This window comes from Coregonus clupeaformis, unplaced genomic scaffold (assembly GCF_020615455.1).
Source record: "Coregonus clupeaformis isolate EN_2021a unplaced genomic scaffold, ASM2061545v1 scaf0250, whole genome shotgun sequence".
NCBI lineage: Eukaryota > Metazoa > Chordata > Actinopteri > Salmoniformes > Salmonidae > Coregonus > Coregonus clupeaformis.
The window spans coordinates 242493-259816 of record NW_025533705.1 but is presented as its reverse complement, the minus strand read 5'-3'; the positions used below and the strand labels follow the sequence as shown (position 1 = coordinate 259816).

At 53.3% G+C, this 17324-nt stretch overlaps 1 protein-coding gene across 1 annotated transcript in view; it reads left to right on the top strand.

Annotated features, from left to right (window-relative positions):
- adamts3 (ADAM metallopeptidase with thrombospondin type 1 motif, 3) overlaps positions 1-17324 on the top strand; it is a 384520-nt gene that overhangs the window by 163207 nt on the left and 203989 nt on the right. The window contains exons 8-9 of the mRNA XM_041869483.2: positions 1310-1415; positions 15398-15541. Coding sequence (XP_041725417.2) covers positions 1310-1415; positions 15398-15541 — 250 coding nt within the window. The remainder of the gene's footprint in view (positions 1-1309; positions 1416-15397; positions 15542-17324) is intronic.

The window sequence follows — 17324 nt, the reverse complement described above, 5'->3', positions numbered from 1 at the left end:
CCCAGAGGAGCTGGAGAGGTAGTGGGGGAGCTGGAGAGGTAGTGGGAACCCAGAGGAGCTGGAGAGGTAGTGGGGAGCTGGAGAGGTAGTGGGGAACCCAGAAGAGTTGGAGAGGTAGTGGGGAACCCAGAGGAGCTGGAGAGGAAGTGGGGAGGCCAGAGGAGCTGGAGAGGTAGTGGGGAGGCCAGGGGAGCTGGAGAGGTAGTGGGGAGGCCAGAGGAGCTGGAGAGGTAGTGGGGAGCTGGAGAGGTAGTGGGGAGGCCAGAGGAGCTGGAAAGGTAGTGTGGAACCCAGAGGAGCTGGAGAGGTAGTGGGGAACCCAGAGGAGCTGGAGAGGAAGTGGGAAGCTGGAGAGGAAGTGGGGAGCTGGAGAGGAAGTGGGAACCCAGAGGAGCTGGAAAGAAGTGGGGGAGCTGGAGAGGAAGTGGGGAGCTGGAGAGGAAGTGGGGAACCCAGAGGAGCTGGAGAGGAAGTGGGGAGCTGTAGAGGAAGTGGGGAACCCAGAGGAGCTGGAGAGGTAGTGGGGAACCCAGAGGAGCTGGAGAGGAAGTGGGGAGCTGGAGAGGAAGTGGGGAACCCAGAGGAGCTGGAGAGGTAGTGGGGAGCTGGAGAGGTAGTGGGGAACCCAGAGGAGTTGGAGAGGTAGTGGGGAACCCAGAGGAGCTGGAGAGGAAGTGGGGAGGCCAGAGGAGCTGGAGAGGTAGTGGGGAGCTGGAGAGGTAGTGGGGAGCTGGAGAGGTAGTGGGGAACACAGAGGAGCTGGATAGGTAGTGGGGAGCTGAAGGGTAACCCAGAGGAGCTGGAGAGGTAGTGGGGAGCTGAAGGGTAACCCAGAGGAGCTGGAGAGGTAGTGGGGAGCTGAAGGGTAACCCAGAGGAGCTGGAGAGGTAGTGGGGAGCTGGAGGGTAACCCAGAGGAGCTGGAGAGGTAGTGGGGAGCTGGAGGGTAACCCAGAGGAGCTGGAGAGGTAGTGGGGAGCTGGAGGGTAACCCAGAGGAGCTGGAGAGGTAGTGGGGAGCTGAAGGGTAACCCAGAGGAGCTGGAGAGGTAGTGGGGAGCTGAAGGGTAACCCAGAGGAGCTGGAGAGGTAGTGGGGAGCTGAAGGGTAACCCAGAGGAGCTGGAGAGGAAGTGGGGAGGCATGTCTGATGTGTTGTGATTTCTCTCCCCTCTCTTTCACCATATCTACCTCACTGTAAAATGATTTATAACCCTCTCTTTCACCATATCTACCTCAATGTATAATGATTTATAACCCTCTCTTTCACCATATCTACCTCACTGTAGAATGATTTCTCTCCCCTCTGCAGGCTACGCGCCCGTAACAGGCATGTGCCACCCGGTCCGGAGCTGCACGCTGAACCATGAGGATGGATTCTCCTCTGCCTTCGTTGTCGCCCACGAGACCGGACATGTGTAAATTCGGATTATCTTATTCCTGTGTGTGTCTGTGTGTGTGGTTGTCTGTGTGTGTCTGTGTGTATGTACAGTTGAAGTCGGAAGTTTACATACACTTAGGTTGGAGTCATTAAAACTCGATTTTCAACCACTCCAAAAATGTCTTGTTAAAAAACTATTGTTTTGGCAAGTCGCTTAGGACATCTACTTTGTACATGACACAAGTAATTTTTCCAACAATTGTTTACAGACAGATTATTTCACTTATAATTTACTGTATCACAATTCCAGTGGGTCAGAAGTTTACATACACTAAGTTGACTGTGCCTTTTAACAGCTTGGAAAATTCCAGAAAATGATGTAATGGCTTTAGAAGCTTCTGATAGGCTAATTGACATCATTGGAGTCAATTGAAGGTGTAGCTGTGGATGTATTTCAAGCCCTACCTTCAAACTCAGTACCTCTTTGCTTGACATCATGGGAAAATCTAAAGAAATCAGCCAAGACCTAAAAAAAAAATGGTAGACCTCCACAAGTCTGGTTCATCCTTGAGAACAATTTCCAAACGCCTGAAGGTACCAAGTTCATCTGTACAAACAATAGTACGCAAGTATAAACACCATGGGACCACGCAGCCGTCATACTGCTCAGGAAGGAGACGCGTTCTGTCTCCTAGAGATGAACGTACTTTGGTGCAAATCAATCCCAGAACAACAGCAAAGGACCTTGTTTCCTCCAGCATTTTCACAGGTACAAAAGTATCTATATCCACAGTAAAACAAGTCCTATATCGACATAACCTGAAAGGCCGCTCAGCAAGGAAGAAGCTACTGCTCCAAAACCGCCATAAAAAAGCCAGACTACGGTTTGCAACTACACATGGGGACAAAGATCGTACTTTTTGGAGAAATGTCCTCTGGTCTGATGAAACAAAAATAGAACTGTTTGGCCATAATGGCCATCGTTATGTTTGGAGGAAAAAGGGGGGCTTGTAAGCCGAAGAACACCATCCCAACCGTGAAGCACGAGGGTGGCAGCATCATGCTGTTGGGGTGCTTTGCTGCAGGAGGGACTAGTGCACTTCAGAAAATAGATTGCATCATCAGGAAGGAAAATTATGTGGATATAATGAAGCAACATCTCAAGACATTAGTCAGGAAGTTAAAGCTTGGTCGCAAATGGGTCTTCCAAATGGACAATGACCCCAAGCATACTTCCAAAGTTGTGGCAAAATGGCTTAAGGACAACAAAGTCAAGGTTTTGGAGTGGCCATCACAAAGCCCTGACCTCAATCCTATAAAACATTTGTGGGCAGAACTGAAAAAGCGTGTGCGAGTAAGGAGGCCTACAAACCTGACTCAGTTACACCAGCTCTGTCAGGACGAATGGGCCAAAATTCACCCAACTTATTGTGGGAAGCTTGTGGAAGGCCACCCGAAACGTTTTACCCAAGTTAATCAATATAAAGGCAATGCTACCAAATACTAATTAAGTGTATGTAAACTTCTGACCCACTGGGAATGTGATGAAAGACATAAAAGCTGAAATAAATCATTCTCTCTACTATTATTCTGACATTTCACATTCTTAAAATAAAGTGGTGATCCTAACTGACCTAAGACAAGGAATTGTTACTAGGATTAAATGTCAGGAATTGTGAAAAACTGAGTTTAAATGTATTTGGCTAAGGTGTATGTAAACTTCCGACTTCAACTGTATGTGTTGACACGGGGGCGGTTCAAGGTTGTTACATAGTGTTTCCATTAATCTATTCAGTGGGTTTGTGTTCAGTTGGCTCCTCTGTTATCTGCCTCAACCACCTTTCAGCTGCAGGTCCATCTATTCTACAGCCTCTCCTCCTTATTATACTACATCATGTCCCACAGCTCAGAGACAGGTCCATCTATTCTACAGCCTCTCCTCCTTATTATACTCCATCATGTCCCACAGCTCAGAGACAGGTCCATCTATTCTACAGCCTCTCCTCCCTATTATACTACATCATGTCCCACAGCTCAGAGACAGGTCCATCTATCCTACAGCCTCTCCTCCTTATTATACTCCATCATGTCCCACAGCTCAGAGACAGGTCCATCTATCCTACAGCCTCTCCTCCTTATTATACTACATCATGTCCCACAGCTCAGAGACAGGTCCATCTATCCTACAGCCTCTCCTCCTTATTATACTCCATCATGTCCCACAGCTCAGAGACAGGTCCATCTATCCTACAGCCTCTCCTCCCTATTATACTCCATCATGTCCCACAGCTCAGAGACAGGTCCATCTATTCTACAGCCTCTCCTCCCTATTATACTACATCATGTCCCACAGCTCAGAGACAGGTCCATCTATTCTACAGCCTCTCCTCCCTATTATACTCCATCATGTCCCACAGCTCAGAGACAGGTCCATCTATTCTACAGCCTCTCCTCCTTATTATACTACATCATGTCCCACAGCTCAGAGACAGGTCCATCTATTCTACAGACTCTCCTCCTTATTATACTCCATCATGTCCCACAGCTCAGAGACAGGTCCATCTATCCTACAGCCTCTCCTCCCTATTATACTACATCATGTCCCACAGCTCAGAGACAGGTCCATCTATTCTACAGCCTCTCCTCCTTATTATACTACATCATGTCCCACAGCTCAGAGACAGGTCCATCTATCCTACAGCCTCTCCTCCCTATTATACTACATCATGTCCCACAGCTCAGAGACAGGTCCATCTATCCTACAGCCTCTCCTCCTTATTATACTACATCATGTCCCACAGCTCAGAGACAGGTCCATCTATTCTACAGCCTCTCCTCCTTATTATACTACATCATGTCCCACAGCTCAGAGACAGGTCCATCTATTCTACAGCCTCTCCTCCTTATTATACTACATCATGTCCCACAGCTCAGAGACAGGTCCATCTATTCTACAGCCTCTCCTCCCTATTATACTACATCATGTCCCACAGCTCAGAGACAGGTCCATCTATTCTACAGCCTCTCCTCCTTATTATACTACATCATGTCCCACAGCTCAGAGACAGGTCCATCTATCCTACAGCCTCTCCTCCTTATTATACTACATCATGTCCCACAGCTCAGAGACAGGTCCATCTATCCTACAGCCTCTCCTCCTTATTATACTACATCATGTCCCACAGCTCAGAGACAGGTCCATCTATTCTACAGCCTCTCCTCCTTATTATACTCCATCATGTCCCACAGCTCAGAGACAGGTCCATCTATCCTACAGCCTCTCCTCCTTATTATACTACATCATGTCCCACAGCTCAGAGACAGGTCCATCTATCCTACAGCCTCTCCTCCTTATTATACTACATCATGTCCCACAGCTCAGAGACAGGTCCATCTATTCTCCAGCCTCTCCTCCCTATTATACTCCATCATGTCCTGCCCACAGCTCAGAGACAGGTCCATCTATTCTACAGCCTCTCCTCCTTATTATACTACATCATGTCCCACAGCTCAGAGACAGGTCCATCTATTCTACAGCCTCTCCTCCCTATTATACTACATCATGTCCCACAGCTCAGAGACAGGTCCATATATCCTACAGCCTCTCCTCCTTATTATACTACATCATGTCCCACAGCTCAGAGACAGGTCCATCTATTCTACAGCCTCTCCTCCTTATTATACTACATCATGTCCCACAGCTCAGAGACAGGTCCATCTATTCTACAGCCTCTCCTCCCTATTATACTACATCATGTCCCACAGCTCAGAGACAGGTCCATCTATTCTACAGCCTCTCCTCCCTATTATACTCCATGTCCCACAGCTCAGAGACAGGTCCATCTATTCTACAGCCTCTCCTCCTTATTATACTACATCATGTCCCACAGCTCAGAGACAGGTCCATCTATTCTACAGCCTCTCCTCCCTATTATACTACATCATGTCCCACAGCTCAGAGACAGGTCCATCTATCCTACAGCCTCTCCTCCCTATTATACTACATCATGTCCCACAGCTCAGAGATAGGTCCATCTATTCTACAGCCTCTCCTCCCTATTATACTACATCATGTCCCACAGCTCAGAGACAGGTCCATCTATTCTACAGCCTCTCCTCCTTATTATACTACATCATGTCCCACAGCTCAGAGACAGGTCCATCTATCCTACAGCCTCTCCTCCTTATTATACTACATCATGTCCCACAGCTCAGAGACAGGTCCATCTATCCTACAGCCTCTCCTCCTTATTATACTCCATCATGTCCCACAGCTCAGAGACAGGTCCATCTATCCTACAGCCTCTCCTCCCTATTATACTACATCATGTCCCACAGCTCAGAGACAGGTCCATCTATTCTACAGCCTCTCCTCCCTATTATACTACATCATGTCCCACAGCTCAGAGACAGGTCCATCTATTCTACAGCCTCTCCTCCCTATTATACTACATCATGTCCCACAGATCAGAGACAGGTCCATCTATTCTACAGCCTCTCCTCCTTATTATACTACATCATGTCCCACAGCTCAGAGACAGGTCCATCTATCCTACAGCCTCTCCTCCTTATTATACTACATCATGTCCCACAGCTCAGAGACAGGTCCATCTATTCTACAGCCTCTCCTCCCTATTATACTACATCATGTCCCACAGCTCAGAGACAGGTCCATCTATTCTACAGCCTCTCCCTCCTTATTATACTACATCATGTCCCACAGCTCAGAGACAGGTCCATCTATTCTACAGCCTCTCCTCCTTATTATACTACATCATGTCCCTCAGCTCAGAGACAGGTCCATCTATCCTACAGCCTCTCCTCCCTATTATACTACATCATGTCCCACAGCTCAGAGACAGGTCCATCTATTCTACAGCCTCTCCTCCTTATTATACTACATCATGTCCCACAGCTCAGAGACAGGTCCATCTATTCTACAGCCTCTCCTCCTTATTATACTCCATCATGTCCCACAGCTCAGAGACAGGTCCATCTATTCTACAGCCTCTCCTCCTTATTATACTACATCATGTCCCACAGCTCAGAGACAGGTCCATCTATCCTACAGCCTCTCCTCCTTATTATACTACATCATGTCCCACAGCTCAGAGACAGGTCCATCTATCCTACAGCCTCTCCTCCTTATTATACTACATCATGTCCCACAGCTCAGAGACAGGTCCATCTATCCTACAGCCGCTCCTCCTTATTATACTCCATCATGTCCCACAGCTCAGAGACAGGTCCATCTATCCTACAGCCTCTCCTCCTTATTATACTACATCATGTCCCACAGCTCAGAGACAGGTCCATCTATTCTACAGCCTCTCCTCCCTATTATACTACATCATGTCCCACAGCTCAGAGACAGGTCCATCTATTCTACAGCCTCTCCTCCTTATTATACTCCATCATGTCCCACAGCTCAGAGACAGGTCCATCTATTCTACAGCCTCTCCTCCCTATTATACTCCATCATGTCCCACAGCTCAGAGACAGGTCCATCTATTCTACAGCCTCTCCTCCCTATTATACTACATCATGTCCCACAGCTCAGAGACAGGTCCATCTATCCTACAGCCTCTCCTCCTTATTATACTACATCATGTCCCACAGCTCAGAGACAGGTCCATCTATTCTACAGCCTCTCCTCCCTATTATACTACATCATGTCCCACAGCTCAGAGACAGGTCCATCTATTCTACAGCCTCTCCTCCTTATTATACTACATCATGTCCCACAGCTCAGAGACAGGTCCATCTATCCTACAGCCTCTCCTCCTTATTATACTACATCATGTCCCACAGCTCAGAGACAGGTCCATCTATTCTACAGCCTCTCCTCCCTATTATACTCCATCATGTCCCACAGCTCAGAGACAGGTCCATCTATTCTACAGCCTCTCCTCCTTATTATACTACATCATGTCCCACAGCTCAGAGACAGGTCCATCTATTCTACAGCCTCTCCTCCCTATTATACTACATCATGTCCTTTCTCCTCCAGACTGACTTCAATCTGACATAACATCCTTATATCCTTAATATGATATCATTTAACATGTCTGAATAACAGCTGAATGACACAGATGATCACCATTCAGGCCATTCTACTGCTGTTCTTACTGATAGCGTCAGCATTTTGACGTGGTCATTTTTGGGCTTTCAGCTGAAATATAATGTGTTCCATTTTAGCTCCTGGTGTCAATTTTAGTTGTGAACTCTTAACTGAACACCAGGGACATTTGTCCCATTACTCTGTCAGGACTGTAGATTTCAGGGCAGGCCATAGGGAGGCTGGCCATAGGGAGGCTGGCCATAGGGAGGCTGGCCATAGGGAGGCTGGCCATAGGGAGGCTGGCCATAGGGAGGCTGGCCATAGGGAGGCTGTCAGCCACATAGACATATAATTAGGGCATACTCATCAGACCATAGCAAATAGACTGCCCCTTTTATGGGTACACTGGGTACAGCCCAGATGATGGAAAGGTAGTGGGGAGCTGGATAGGTAGTGGGGAGCTGGAGAGGTAGTGGGGAGCTGGAGAGGTAGTGGGGAGCTGGAGAGGTAGTGGGGAGCTGGGTGGGGAGCTGGAGAGGTAGTGGGGAGCTGGAGAGGTAGTGGGGAGCTGGAGAGGTAGTGGGGAGCTGGAAAGGTAGTGGGGAGCTGGATAGGAAGTGGGGAGGTAGTGGGGAGCTGGAGAGGTAGTGGGGAGCTGGAGAGTTAGTGGGGAGCTGGAGGGGAGCTGGAGAGGTAGTGGGGAGCTGGTGAGGTAGTGGGGATCTGGAGAGGTAGTGGTGAGATGAAGGGGAGCTGGAGAGGTAGTGGGGAGCTGGAGAGGTAATGGGCAGGCCGGAGGAGCTGGAGAGGTAGTGGGGAGCTCGAGAATAAGTGGGGAGCTGGAGAGTTAGTGGGGAGCTGGAGAGGTATTGGGGAGCTGGAGAGGTATTGGGGAGCTGGAGAGGTATTGGGGAGCTGGAGAGGTAGTGGGGAGCTGGAGAGTTAGTGGGCAGGCCGGAGGAGCTGGAGAGGTAGTGGGGAGCTGGAGAGTTAGTGGGGAGCTGGAGAGGTAGTGGGGAGCTGGAGAGGTAGTGGGGAGCTGGAGAGGTAGAGGGGAGCTGGAGAGGTAGTGGGGAGCTGGAGAGGTAGTGGGCAGGCCGGAGGAGCTGGAGAGGTAGTGGGGAGCTGGAGGAGCTGGAGAGGTAGTGGGGAGCTGGAGAGGTAGAGGGGAGCTGGAGAGGAAGTGGGGAGCTGGAGAGGTAGTGGGGAGCTGGAGAGGTAGTGGGGAGCTGGAGATGAAGTGGGGAGGCCAGAGGAGCTGGAGAGTTAGTGGGGATCTGGAGAGTTAGTGGGGATCTGGAGAGGTAGTGGGGAGCTGGAGAGGAAGTAGGGAGCTGGAGAGGTAGTGGGGAGCTGGAGAGGTAGAGGGGAGCTGGAGAGGAAGTGGGGAGCTGGAGAGGTAGTGGGGAGCTGGAGAGGTAGTGGGGAGCTGGAGAGGTAGTGGGGAGCTGGAGAGGAAGTGGGGAGCTGGAGAGGTAGTGGGGAGCTGGAGAGTTAGTGGGCAGGCCGGAGGAGCTAGAGAGGTAGTGGGGAGCTGGAGAGTTAGTGGGGAGCTGGAGAGGTAGTGGGGAGCTGGAGAGGTAGTGGGGAGCTGGAGAGGTAGTGGGGAGCTGGAGAGGTAGTGGGCAGGCCGGAGGAGCTGGAGAGGTAGTGGGGATCTGGAGAGGTAGTGGGGAGCTGGAGAGGTAGTGGGGAGCTGGAGAGGTAGTGGGGAGCTGGAGAGGTTGTGGGGAGCTGGATAGGTAGTGGGGATCTGGAGAGGTAGTGGGGAGCTGGAGAGGTAGTGGGCAGGCCGGAGGAGCTGGAGAGAATAGTGGGGAGCTGGAGAGGTAGAGGGGAGCTGGAGAGGTAGTGGGGAGCTGGAGAGGTAGTGGGCAGGCCGGAGGAGCTGGAGAGGTAGTGGGGAGCTGGAGAGGTAGTGGGGAGCTGGAGAGGTAGTGGGGAGCTGGAGAGGTAGTGGGCAGGCCGGAGGAGCTGGAGAGGTAGTGGGGAGCTGGAGAGGTAGTGGGGAGCTGGAGAGTTAGTGGGCAGGCCGGAGGAGCTGGAGAGGTAGTGGGGAGCTGAGAGGTAGGGGGAGCTGGGAGAGGTAGTGGGGAGCTGGAGAGGTAGGGGGCAGGCCGGAGGAGCTGGAGAGGTAGTGGGGAGCTGGAGAGGTAGTGGGGAGGCCAGGAGGAGGCTGGAGAGGCAGTGGGAGCTGGAGAGGTAGTGGGAGCTGGAGAGGTAGTGGGATTGAGAGGTATTGGGGGAGGCCAGAGGAGCTGAGAGGTAGTGGGAGCTGAGAGGTAGTGTGGAGCTGGAGAGGTAGTGGGGATCTTGAGAGGTATTGGGGAGGCCAGAGGAGCTGGAGAGGTAGTGGGGAGCTGGAGAGTTAGTGGGGAGCTGGAGAGGTAGTGGGGAGCTGGAGAGGTAGTGGGGATCTGGTGATGTAGTGGGGATCTGGAGAGGTAGTGGGGAGCTGGAGAGGTAGTGGGGAGCTGGAGAGGTAATGGGGAGCTGGAGAGGTAGTGGGGAGCTGGAGAGGTAGTGGGCAGGCCGGAGGAGCTGGAGAGGTAGTGGGGAGCTGGAGAGGTAGTGGGGAGCTGGAGAGGTAGTGGGGAGCTGGAGAGGTAGTGGGGAGCTGGAGAGGTAGTGGGCAGGCCGGAGGAGCTGGAGAGGTAGTGGGGAGCTGGAGAGTTAGTGGGGAGGCCGGAGGAGCTGGAGAGGTAGTGGGGATCTGGAGAGTTAGTGGGGATCTGGAGAGTTAGTGGGGATCTGGAGAGGTAGTGGGGATCTGGAGAGGTAGTGGGGATCTGGAGAGGTAGTGGGGATCTGGAGAGGTAGTGGGGAGCTGGAGAGGTAGTGGGGAGCTGGAGAGGTAGTGGGGAGCTGGAGAGGTAGTGGGGAGCTGGAGAGGTAGTGGGGAGCTGGAGAGGTAGTGGGGATCTGGAGAGGTAGTGGGAGCTGGAGTGGTAGTGGGGAGCTGAGAGGTAGTGGGGAGCGGAGAGGTAGAGGGGAGCTGAGAGGCATTGGGGAGCTGGAGAGGTAGTGGGGAGCTGGAGAGTTAGTGGGCAGGCCGAAGGAGCTGGAGAGGTAGTGGGGAGCTGAGAGTTAGTGGGGATTGGAGAGGTAGTGGGAGCTGAGGGTAGTGGGGAACACAGAGGAGCTGGAGAGGTAGTGGGGAGCTGGAGAGTTAGTGGGGAGCTGGAGAGTTAGTGGGGAGCTGGAGAGGTAGTGGGGAGCTGGAGAGGTAGTGGGGAGCTGGAGAGGTAGTGGGGATCTGGAGAGGTAATGGGGAGCTGGAGAGGTAGTGGGGATCTGGAGAGGTAGTGGGGAGCTGGAGAGGTAGTGGGGAGCTGGAGAGTTAGTGGGGAGCTGGAGAGGTAGAGGGGAGCTGGAGAGGTAGTGGGGAGCTGAAGAGGTAGTGGGGAGCTGGAGAGGTAGTGGCAGGCGAGGAGCTGGAGAGGTAGTGGGGAGCTGGAGAGGTAGGGGAGCTGAGAGTTAGTGGGCAGGCCGGGAGGAGCTGGAGAGGTAGTGGGGAGCTGGAGAGGTAGTGGGCAGGCCAGAGGAGCTGGATAGGTAGTCAGGATCTGGAGAGGTAGTGGGGAGCTGGAAAGGTAGTGGGGAGCTGGAGAGGTAGTGGGCAGGCCGGAGGAGCTGGAGAGAGGTAGTGGGGAGCTGGAGAGGTAGTGGGGAGCTGGAGAGGTAGTGGGGAGCTGGAGAGGTAGTGGGGAGCTGGAGAGGTAGTGGGGAGCTGGAGAGGTAGTGGGGAGGCCAGAGGAGCTGGAGAGGTAGTGGGGAGCTGGAGAGGTAGTGGGGAGCTGGAGAGTTAGTGGGCAGGCCGGAGGAGCTGGAGAGGTAGTGGGGAGCTGGAGAGGTAGTGGGGAGCTGGAGAGGTAGAGGGGAGCTGGAGAGGTAGTGGGGAGCTGGAGAGGTAGTGGGCAGGCCGGAGGAGCTGGAGAGGTAGTGGGGAGCTGGAGAGTTAGTGGGTAGGCCGGAGGAGCTGGAGAGGTAGTGGGGAGCTGGAGAGGTAGTGGGGAGCTGGAGATGAAGTGGGGAGGCCAGAGGAGCTGGAGAGTTAGTGGGGATCTGGAGAGTTAGTGGGGATCTGGAGAGGTAGTGGGGAGCTGGAGAGGTAGTGGGGAGCTGGAGGGGTAGTGGGCAGGCCGGAGGAGCTGGAGAGGTAGTGGGGAGCTGGAGAGGTAGAGGGGAGCTGGAGAGGAAGTGGGGAGCTGGAGAGGTAGTGGGGAGCTGGAGAGGTAGTGGGGAGCTGGAGATGAAGTGGGAGGCCAGGGAGGAGCTGGAGAGTTAGTGGGGATCTGGAGAGTTAGTGGGGATCTGGAGAGGTAGTGGGGAGCTGGAGAGTTAGTGGGGAGCTGGAGAGGTAGAGGGGAGCTGGAGAGGTAGTGGGGAGCTGGAGAGGTAGTGGGGATCTGGAGAGGTAGTGGGGAGCTGGAGAGGTAGTGGGGAGCTGGAGAGTTAGTGGGAAGCTGGAGAGGTAGAGGGGAGCTGGAGAGGTAGTGGGGAGCTGAAGAGGTAGTGGGGAGCTGGAGAGGTAGTGGGCAGGCCGGAGGAGCTGGAGAGGTAGTGGGGAGCTGGAGAGGTAGTGGGGAGCTGGAGAGTTAGTGGGCAGGCCGGAGGAGCTGGAGAGGTAGTGGGGAGCTGGAGAGGTAGTGGGCAGGCCAGAGGAGCTGGATAGGTAGTCAGGATCTGGAGAGGTAGTGGGGAGCTGGAAAGGTAGTGGGGAGCTGGAGAGGTAGTGGGCAGGCCGGAGGAGCTGGAGAGGTAGTGGGGAGCTGGAGAGGTAGTGGGGAGCTGGAGAGGTAGTGGGGAGCTGGAGAGGAAGTGGGGAGGCCAGAGGAGCTGGAGAGGTAGTGGGGAGCTGGAGAGGTAGTGGGGAGCTGGAGAGTTAGTGGGCAGGCCGGAGGAGCTGGAGAGGTAGTGGGGAGCTGGAGAGGTAGTGGGGAGCTGGAGAGGTAGAGGGGAGCTGGAGAGGTAGTGGGGAGCTGGAGAGGTAGTGGGCAGGCCGGAGGAGCTGGAGAGGTAGTGGGGAGCTGGAGAGGTAGTGGGGAGTTGGAGAGGTAGAGGGTAGCTGGAGAGGTAGTGGGGAGCTGGAGAGGTAGTGGGCAGGCCGGAGGAGCTGGAGAGGTAGTGGGGAGCTGGAGAGGTAGTGGGGAGCTGAAGAGGTAGTGGGGAGCTGGAGAGGTAGTGGGCAGGCCGGAGGAGCTGGAGAGAATAGTGGGAGCTGGAGAGGTAGAGGGAGCTGGGAGAGGTAGTGGGGAGTTGGAGAGGTAGAGGGTAGCTGGAGAGGTAGTGGGGAGCTGGAGAGGTAGTGGGCAGTCCGGAGGGAGCTGGAGAGGGTAGTGGGGAGCCGGAGAGGCAGTGGGGAGCTGAAGAGGTAGTGGGGAGCTGAGAGGTAGTGGGCAGGCCGGAGGAGCTGGAGAGGTAGTGGGGAGCTGGAGAGGTAGTGGGGAGCTGGAGAGTTAGTGGGCAGGCCGGAGGAGCTGGAGAGGTAGTGGGGAGCTGGAGAGGTAGTGGGCAGGCCGGAGGAGCTGGATAGGTAGTCAGGATCTGGAGAGGTAGTGGGGAGCTGGAAAGGTAGTGGGGAGCTGGAGAGGTAGTGGGCAGGCCGGAGGAGCTGGAGAGGTAGTGGGGAGCTGGAGAGGTAGTGGGGAGCTGGAGAGGTAGTGGGGAGCTGGAGAGGTAGTGGGGAGGCCAGAGGAGCTGGAGAGGTAGTGGGGAGCTGGAGAGGTAGTAGGGAGCTGGAGAGGTAGTGGGGATCTTGAGAGGTATTGGGGAGGCCAGAGGAGCTGGAGAGGTAGTGGGGAGCTGGAGAGGTAGGGGGAGCTGAGAGGTAGTGGGGAGCTGGAGGCGTAGTGGGCAGGCCGGAGGAGCTGGAGAGGTAGTGGGGAGCTGGAGAGTTAGTGGGGAGGCCGGAGGAGCTGGAGAGGTAGTGGGGAGCTGGAGAGGTAGTGGGCAGGCCGGAGGAGCTGGAGAGGTAGTCGGGAGCTGGAGAGGTAGTGGGGAGCTGGAGAGGTAGTGGGGAGGCCGGAGGAGCTGGAGAGGTAGTGGGGAGCTGGAGAGGTAGTGGGGAGCTGGAGAGGTAGTGGGGAGGCCAGAGGAGGTGGAGAGGTAGTGGGGAGCTGGAGAGGTAGTGGGCAGGCCGGAGGAGCTGGATAGGTAGTCAGGATCTGGAGAGGTAGTGGGGAGCTGGAAAGGTAGTGGGGAGCTGGAGAGGTAGTGGGCAGGGGCCGGGAGGAGCTGGGAGAGGTAGTGGGGAGCTGAGAGGTAGTGGGGAGCTGGAGAGGTAGTGGGGAGCTGGAGAGGTAGTGGGGAGGCCAGAGGAGCTGGAGAGGTAGTGGGGAGCTGGAGAGGTAGTGGGGAGCTGGAGAGGTAGTGGGGATCTTGAGAGGTATTGGGGAGGCCAGAGGAGCTGGAGAGGTAGTGGGGAGCTGGAGAGGTAGTGGGGAGCTGGAGAGGTAGTGGGGAGCTGGAGGGGTAGTGGGCAGGCCGGAGGAGCTGGAGAGGTAGTGGGGAGCTGGAGAGTTAGTGGGGAGGCCGGAGGAGCTGGAGAGGTAGTGGGGAGCTGGAGAGGTATTGGGCAGGCCGGAGGAGCTGGAGAGGTAGTCGGGAGCTGGAGAGGTAGTGGGGAGCTGGAGAGGTAGTGGGGAGGCCGGAGGAGCTGGAGAGGTAGTGGGGAGCTGGAGAGGTAGTGGGGAGCTGGAGAGGTAGTGGGGAGGCCAGAGGAGGTGGAGAGGTAGTGGGGAGCTGGAGAGTTAGTGGGGATCTGGAGAGTTAGTGGGGATCTGGAGAGGTAGTGGGGATCTGGAGAGGTAGTGGGGATCTGGAGAGGTAGTGGGGATCTGGAGAGGTAGTGGGGAGCTGGAGAGGTAGTGGGGAGCTGGAGAGGTGGGGAGCTGGAGAGGTAGTGGGAGCTGAGAGGTAGTGGGATCTGGAGAGGTAATGGGGAGCTGAGAGGTAGGGGGAGCTGAGAGGTAGTGGGGAGCTGGAGAGTTAGTGGGGAGCTGAGAGGTAGAGGGAGCTGAGAGGTATTGGGGAGCTGGAGAGGTAGTGGGGAGCTGGAGAGGTAGTGGGGAACTGGAGAGGTAGTGGGGAGCTGGAGAGGAAGTGGGCAGGCCAGAGGAGTTGGAGAGTTAGTGGGGAGCTGGAGAGTTAGTGGGCAGGCCGGAGGAGCTGGAGAGTTAGTGGGGAGCTGGAGAGGTAATGGGGAGCTGGAGAGGAAGTGGGGAGCTGGAGAGGTAGTGGGGAGCTGGAGAGTTAGTGGGCAGGCCGGAGGAGCTGGAGAGTTAGTGGGGAGCTGGAGAGGTAGTGGGGAGCTGGAGAGGTAGTGGGGAGCTGGAGAGGTAGTGGGGATCTGGAGAGGAAGTGGGCAGGCCAGAGGAGTTGGAGAGGTAGTGGGGAGCTGGAGAGTTAGTGGGGAGCTGGAGAGGTAGTGGGGAGCTGGAGAGGTAGTGGGGAGCTGGAGAGGTAGTGGGGAGCTGGAGAGGTAGTGGGGAACTGGAGAGGTAGTGGGGAGCTGGAGAGGAAGTGGGCAGGCCAGAGGAGTTGGAGAGTTAGTGGGGAGCTGGAGAGATAGTGGGCAGGCCAGAGGAGCTATTATGGGCGGCAGGTAGACTAGCTGTTAGGAGTGCTGGGCAATTAACTGAAAGGTCACTGGTTCGAATCCCCGAGTCGACTAATCTGTTGATGTGCCCTTGAGCAAGGCACTTAACCCTAATTGCTTCAAAAGTCGCTCTGGATAAGAGTGTCTTCTAAATGACAATGACAGGAGCAGTAGTGTGGGGCTAGACAGGGAACATACAGTGAGGGTTAGGGTTAGATACATAACATACATACCCTCACTGGATTCATTCTCCAAGACAAATTAAATCTTATTAGAAATCAACATCCCTGACAACATCCCTAACTCACACTATCTCTCTCTCTCTCTCTCTCTCTCTCTCTCTCGTGTGTTTGTACAGGCTGGGTATGGAGCATGATGGTCAGGGGAATCGTTGTGGAGACGAGACAGCCATGGGGAGTGTGATGGCTCCACTGGTTCAAGCTGCCTTCCATCGATACCACTGGTCCATGTGTAGCGGACAGGAGCTCAAGAGATATATACAGTATGTTTCCCTCTATCACCCTACTATTACTAGTATTGTTACTTTACTATTACGTTACAATGACCTTACCATTACTAATATTACTACTATTACTATTAATTTTACTATTACTAGTATTATTACTTTACTGTTACTAAAACTAAGACTATTACTATTAATTTGCTGTTACTAAATCTAAGACTTTTACTATTATTTTACTAGTATTATTACTTTAGTTTTACCTAACCCTAACCCTAACCCTTTACTATTACTATATTATTACTATTGATATTACTATTACTAATACAAATAATATAACTACTATGACATGATTTGGAAAGGCACACACATGTCTATATAAGGTCCCACAGTTGACAGTGCATGTCAGAGCAAAAACCTGTCACGAACGTCGAACGGAGTAGACCAAGGCGCAGCGTGATGAGCGAACATACTTTATTTAAAGAGAGAAAACACTCGAACAAAACAACAAACGATACGTGCAGTCCTACGGTTAAACACAACCAACATGGAACAAACCAAACGGAACAAGATCCCACAACTACTGTGGGTAAACTGGCAGTTTAAATGTGGTTCCCAATCAGAGACAACCAGCCACAGCTGACACTCGTTGCCTCTGATTGAGAAACACACTGGCCAACATAGAAATAGCACACATAGAACAACAACACAGAAACCAAACACATAGAATCTACACACCCTGGCTCAACATATAGAGTCCCCAGAGCCAGGGTGTAACAAAACCGAGCCATGAGGTCGAAGGACTTGTCTGTAGAGCTCTGAAACAGGATTGTGTCGAGGCACAGATCTGGGGAAGGGTAACAAAAAATTACTGCAGCATTGAAGGTCCCCAAGAACACAGTGACCTCCATCATTCTGAAATGGAAGAAGTTTGGATCCACCAAGACTCTTCCTAGAGCTGGCCACCCGGCCAAACTGAGCAATCGGGGGAGAAGGGACGTGGTCAGGGAGGTGACCAAGAACCCGATGGTCACTCTGACAGAGCTCCAGAGTTCCTCTGTGGAGATGGGAGAACCTTCCAGAAGGACAACCATCTCAGCAGCACAACCATCTCTGCAGACAGAAGCCACTCCTCAGTAAAAGGCACATGACAGCCCGCTTGGGCAGATTCTCTGGTCTGATGAAACTAAGATTGAACTCTTTGGCCTGAATGCCAAGTGTCACGTCTGGAGGAAACCTGGCACCATCCCTATGGTGAAGCATGGTGGTGGCAGCATCATGCTGTGGGGATGTTTTCAACAGCAGAGACTGGGAGACTAGTCAGAATCTAGGGTAAGATGAACAGAGCAAAGTACAGAGAGATCCTTGAAGAAAACCAGCTCCTGAGCACTCAGGACCTCAGACTGGGGCGAAGGTTCAACTTCCAACAGGACAACGACCCTAAGCACACAGCCAAGACAACGCAGGAGTGGCTTCGGGACAAGTCTCTGAATGTCCTTGAGTGGCCAAGCCAGAGCCCGGACTTGAACCCGATCTAACATCTCTGGAGAGACCTGAAAATAGCTGTGCAGCAATGCTCCCTATCCAACCTGACAGAGCTTGAGAGGATCTGCAGAGAAGAATGGGAGAAACTCCCCAAATACAGGTGTGCCAAGCTTGTAGCGTCATACTCAAGAAGACTCGAGGCTGTAATCGCTGCCAAAGGTGCTTCAACAAAGTACTGAGTAAAGGATCTGAATACTTATGTAAATGTAATTTTAATGTTTTTTGTTTTTAATAGATTTGCTTTGTCATTATGGGGTATTGTGTGTAGATTGATGAGGGG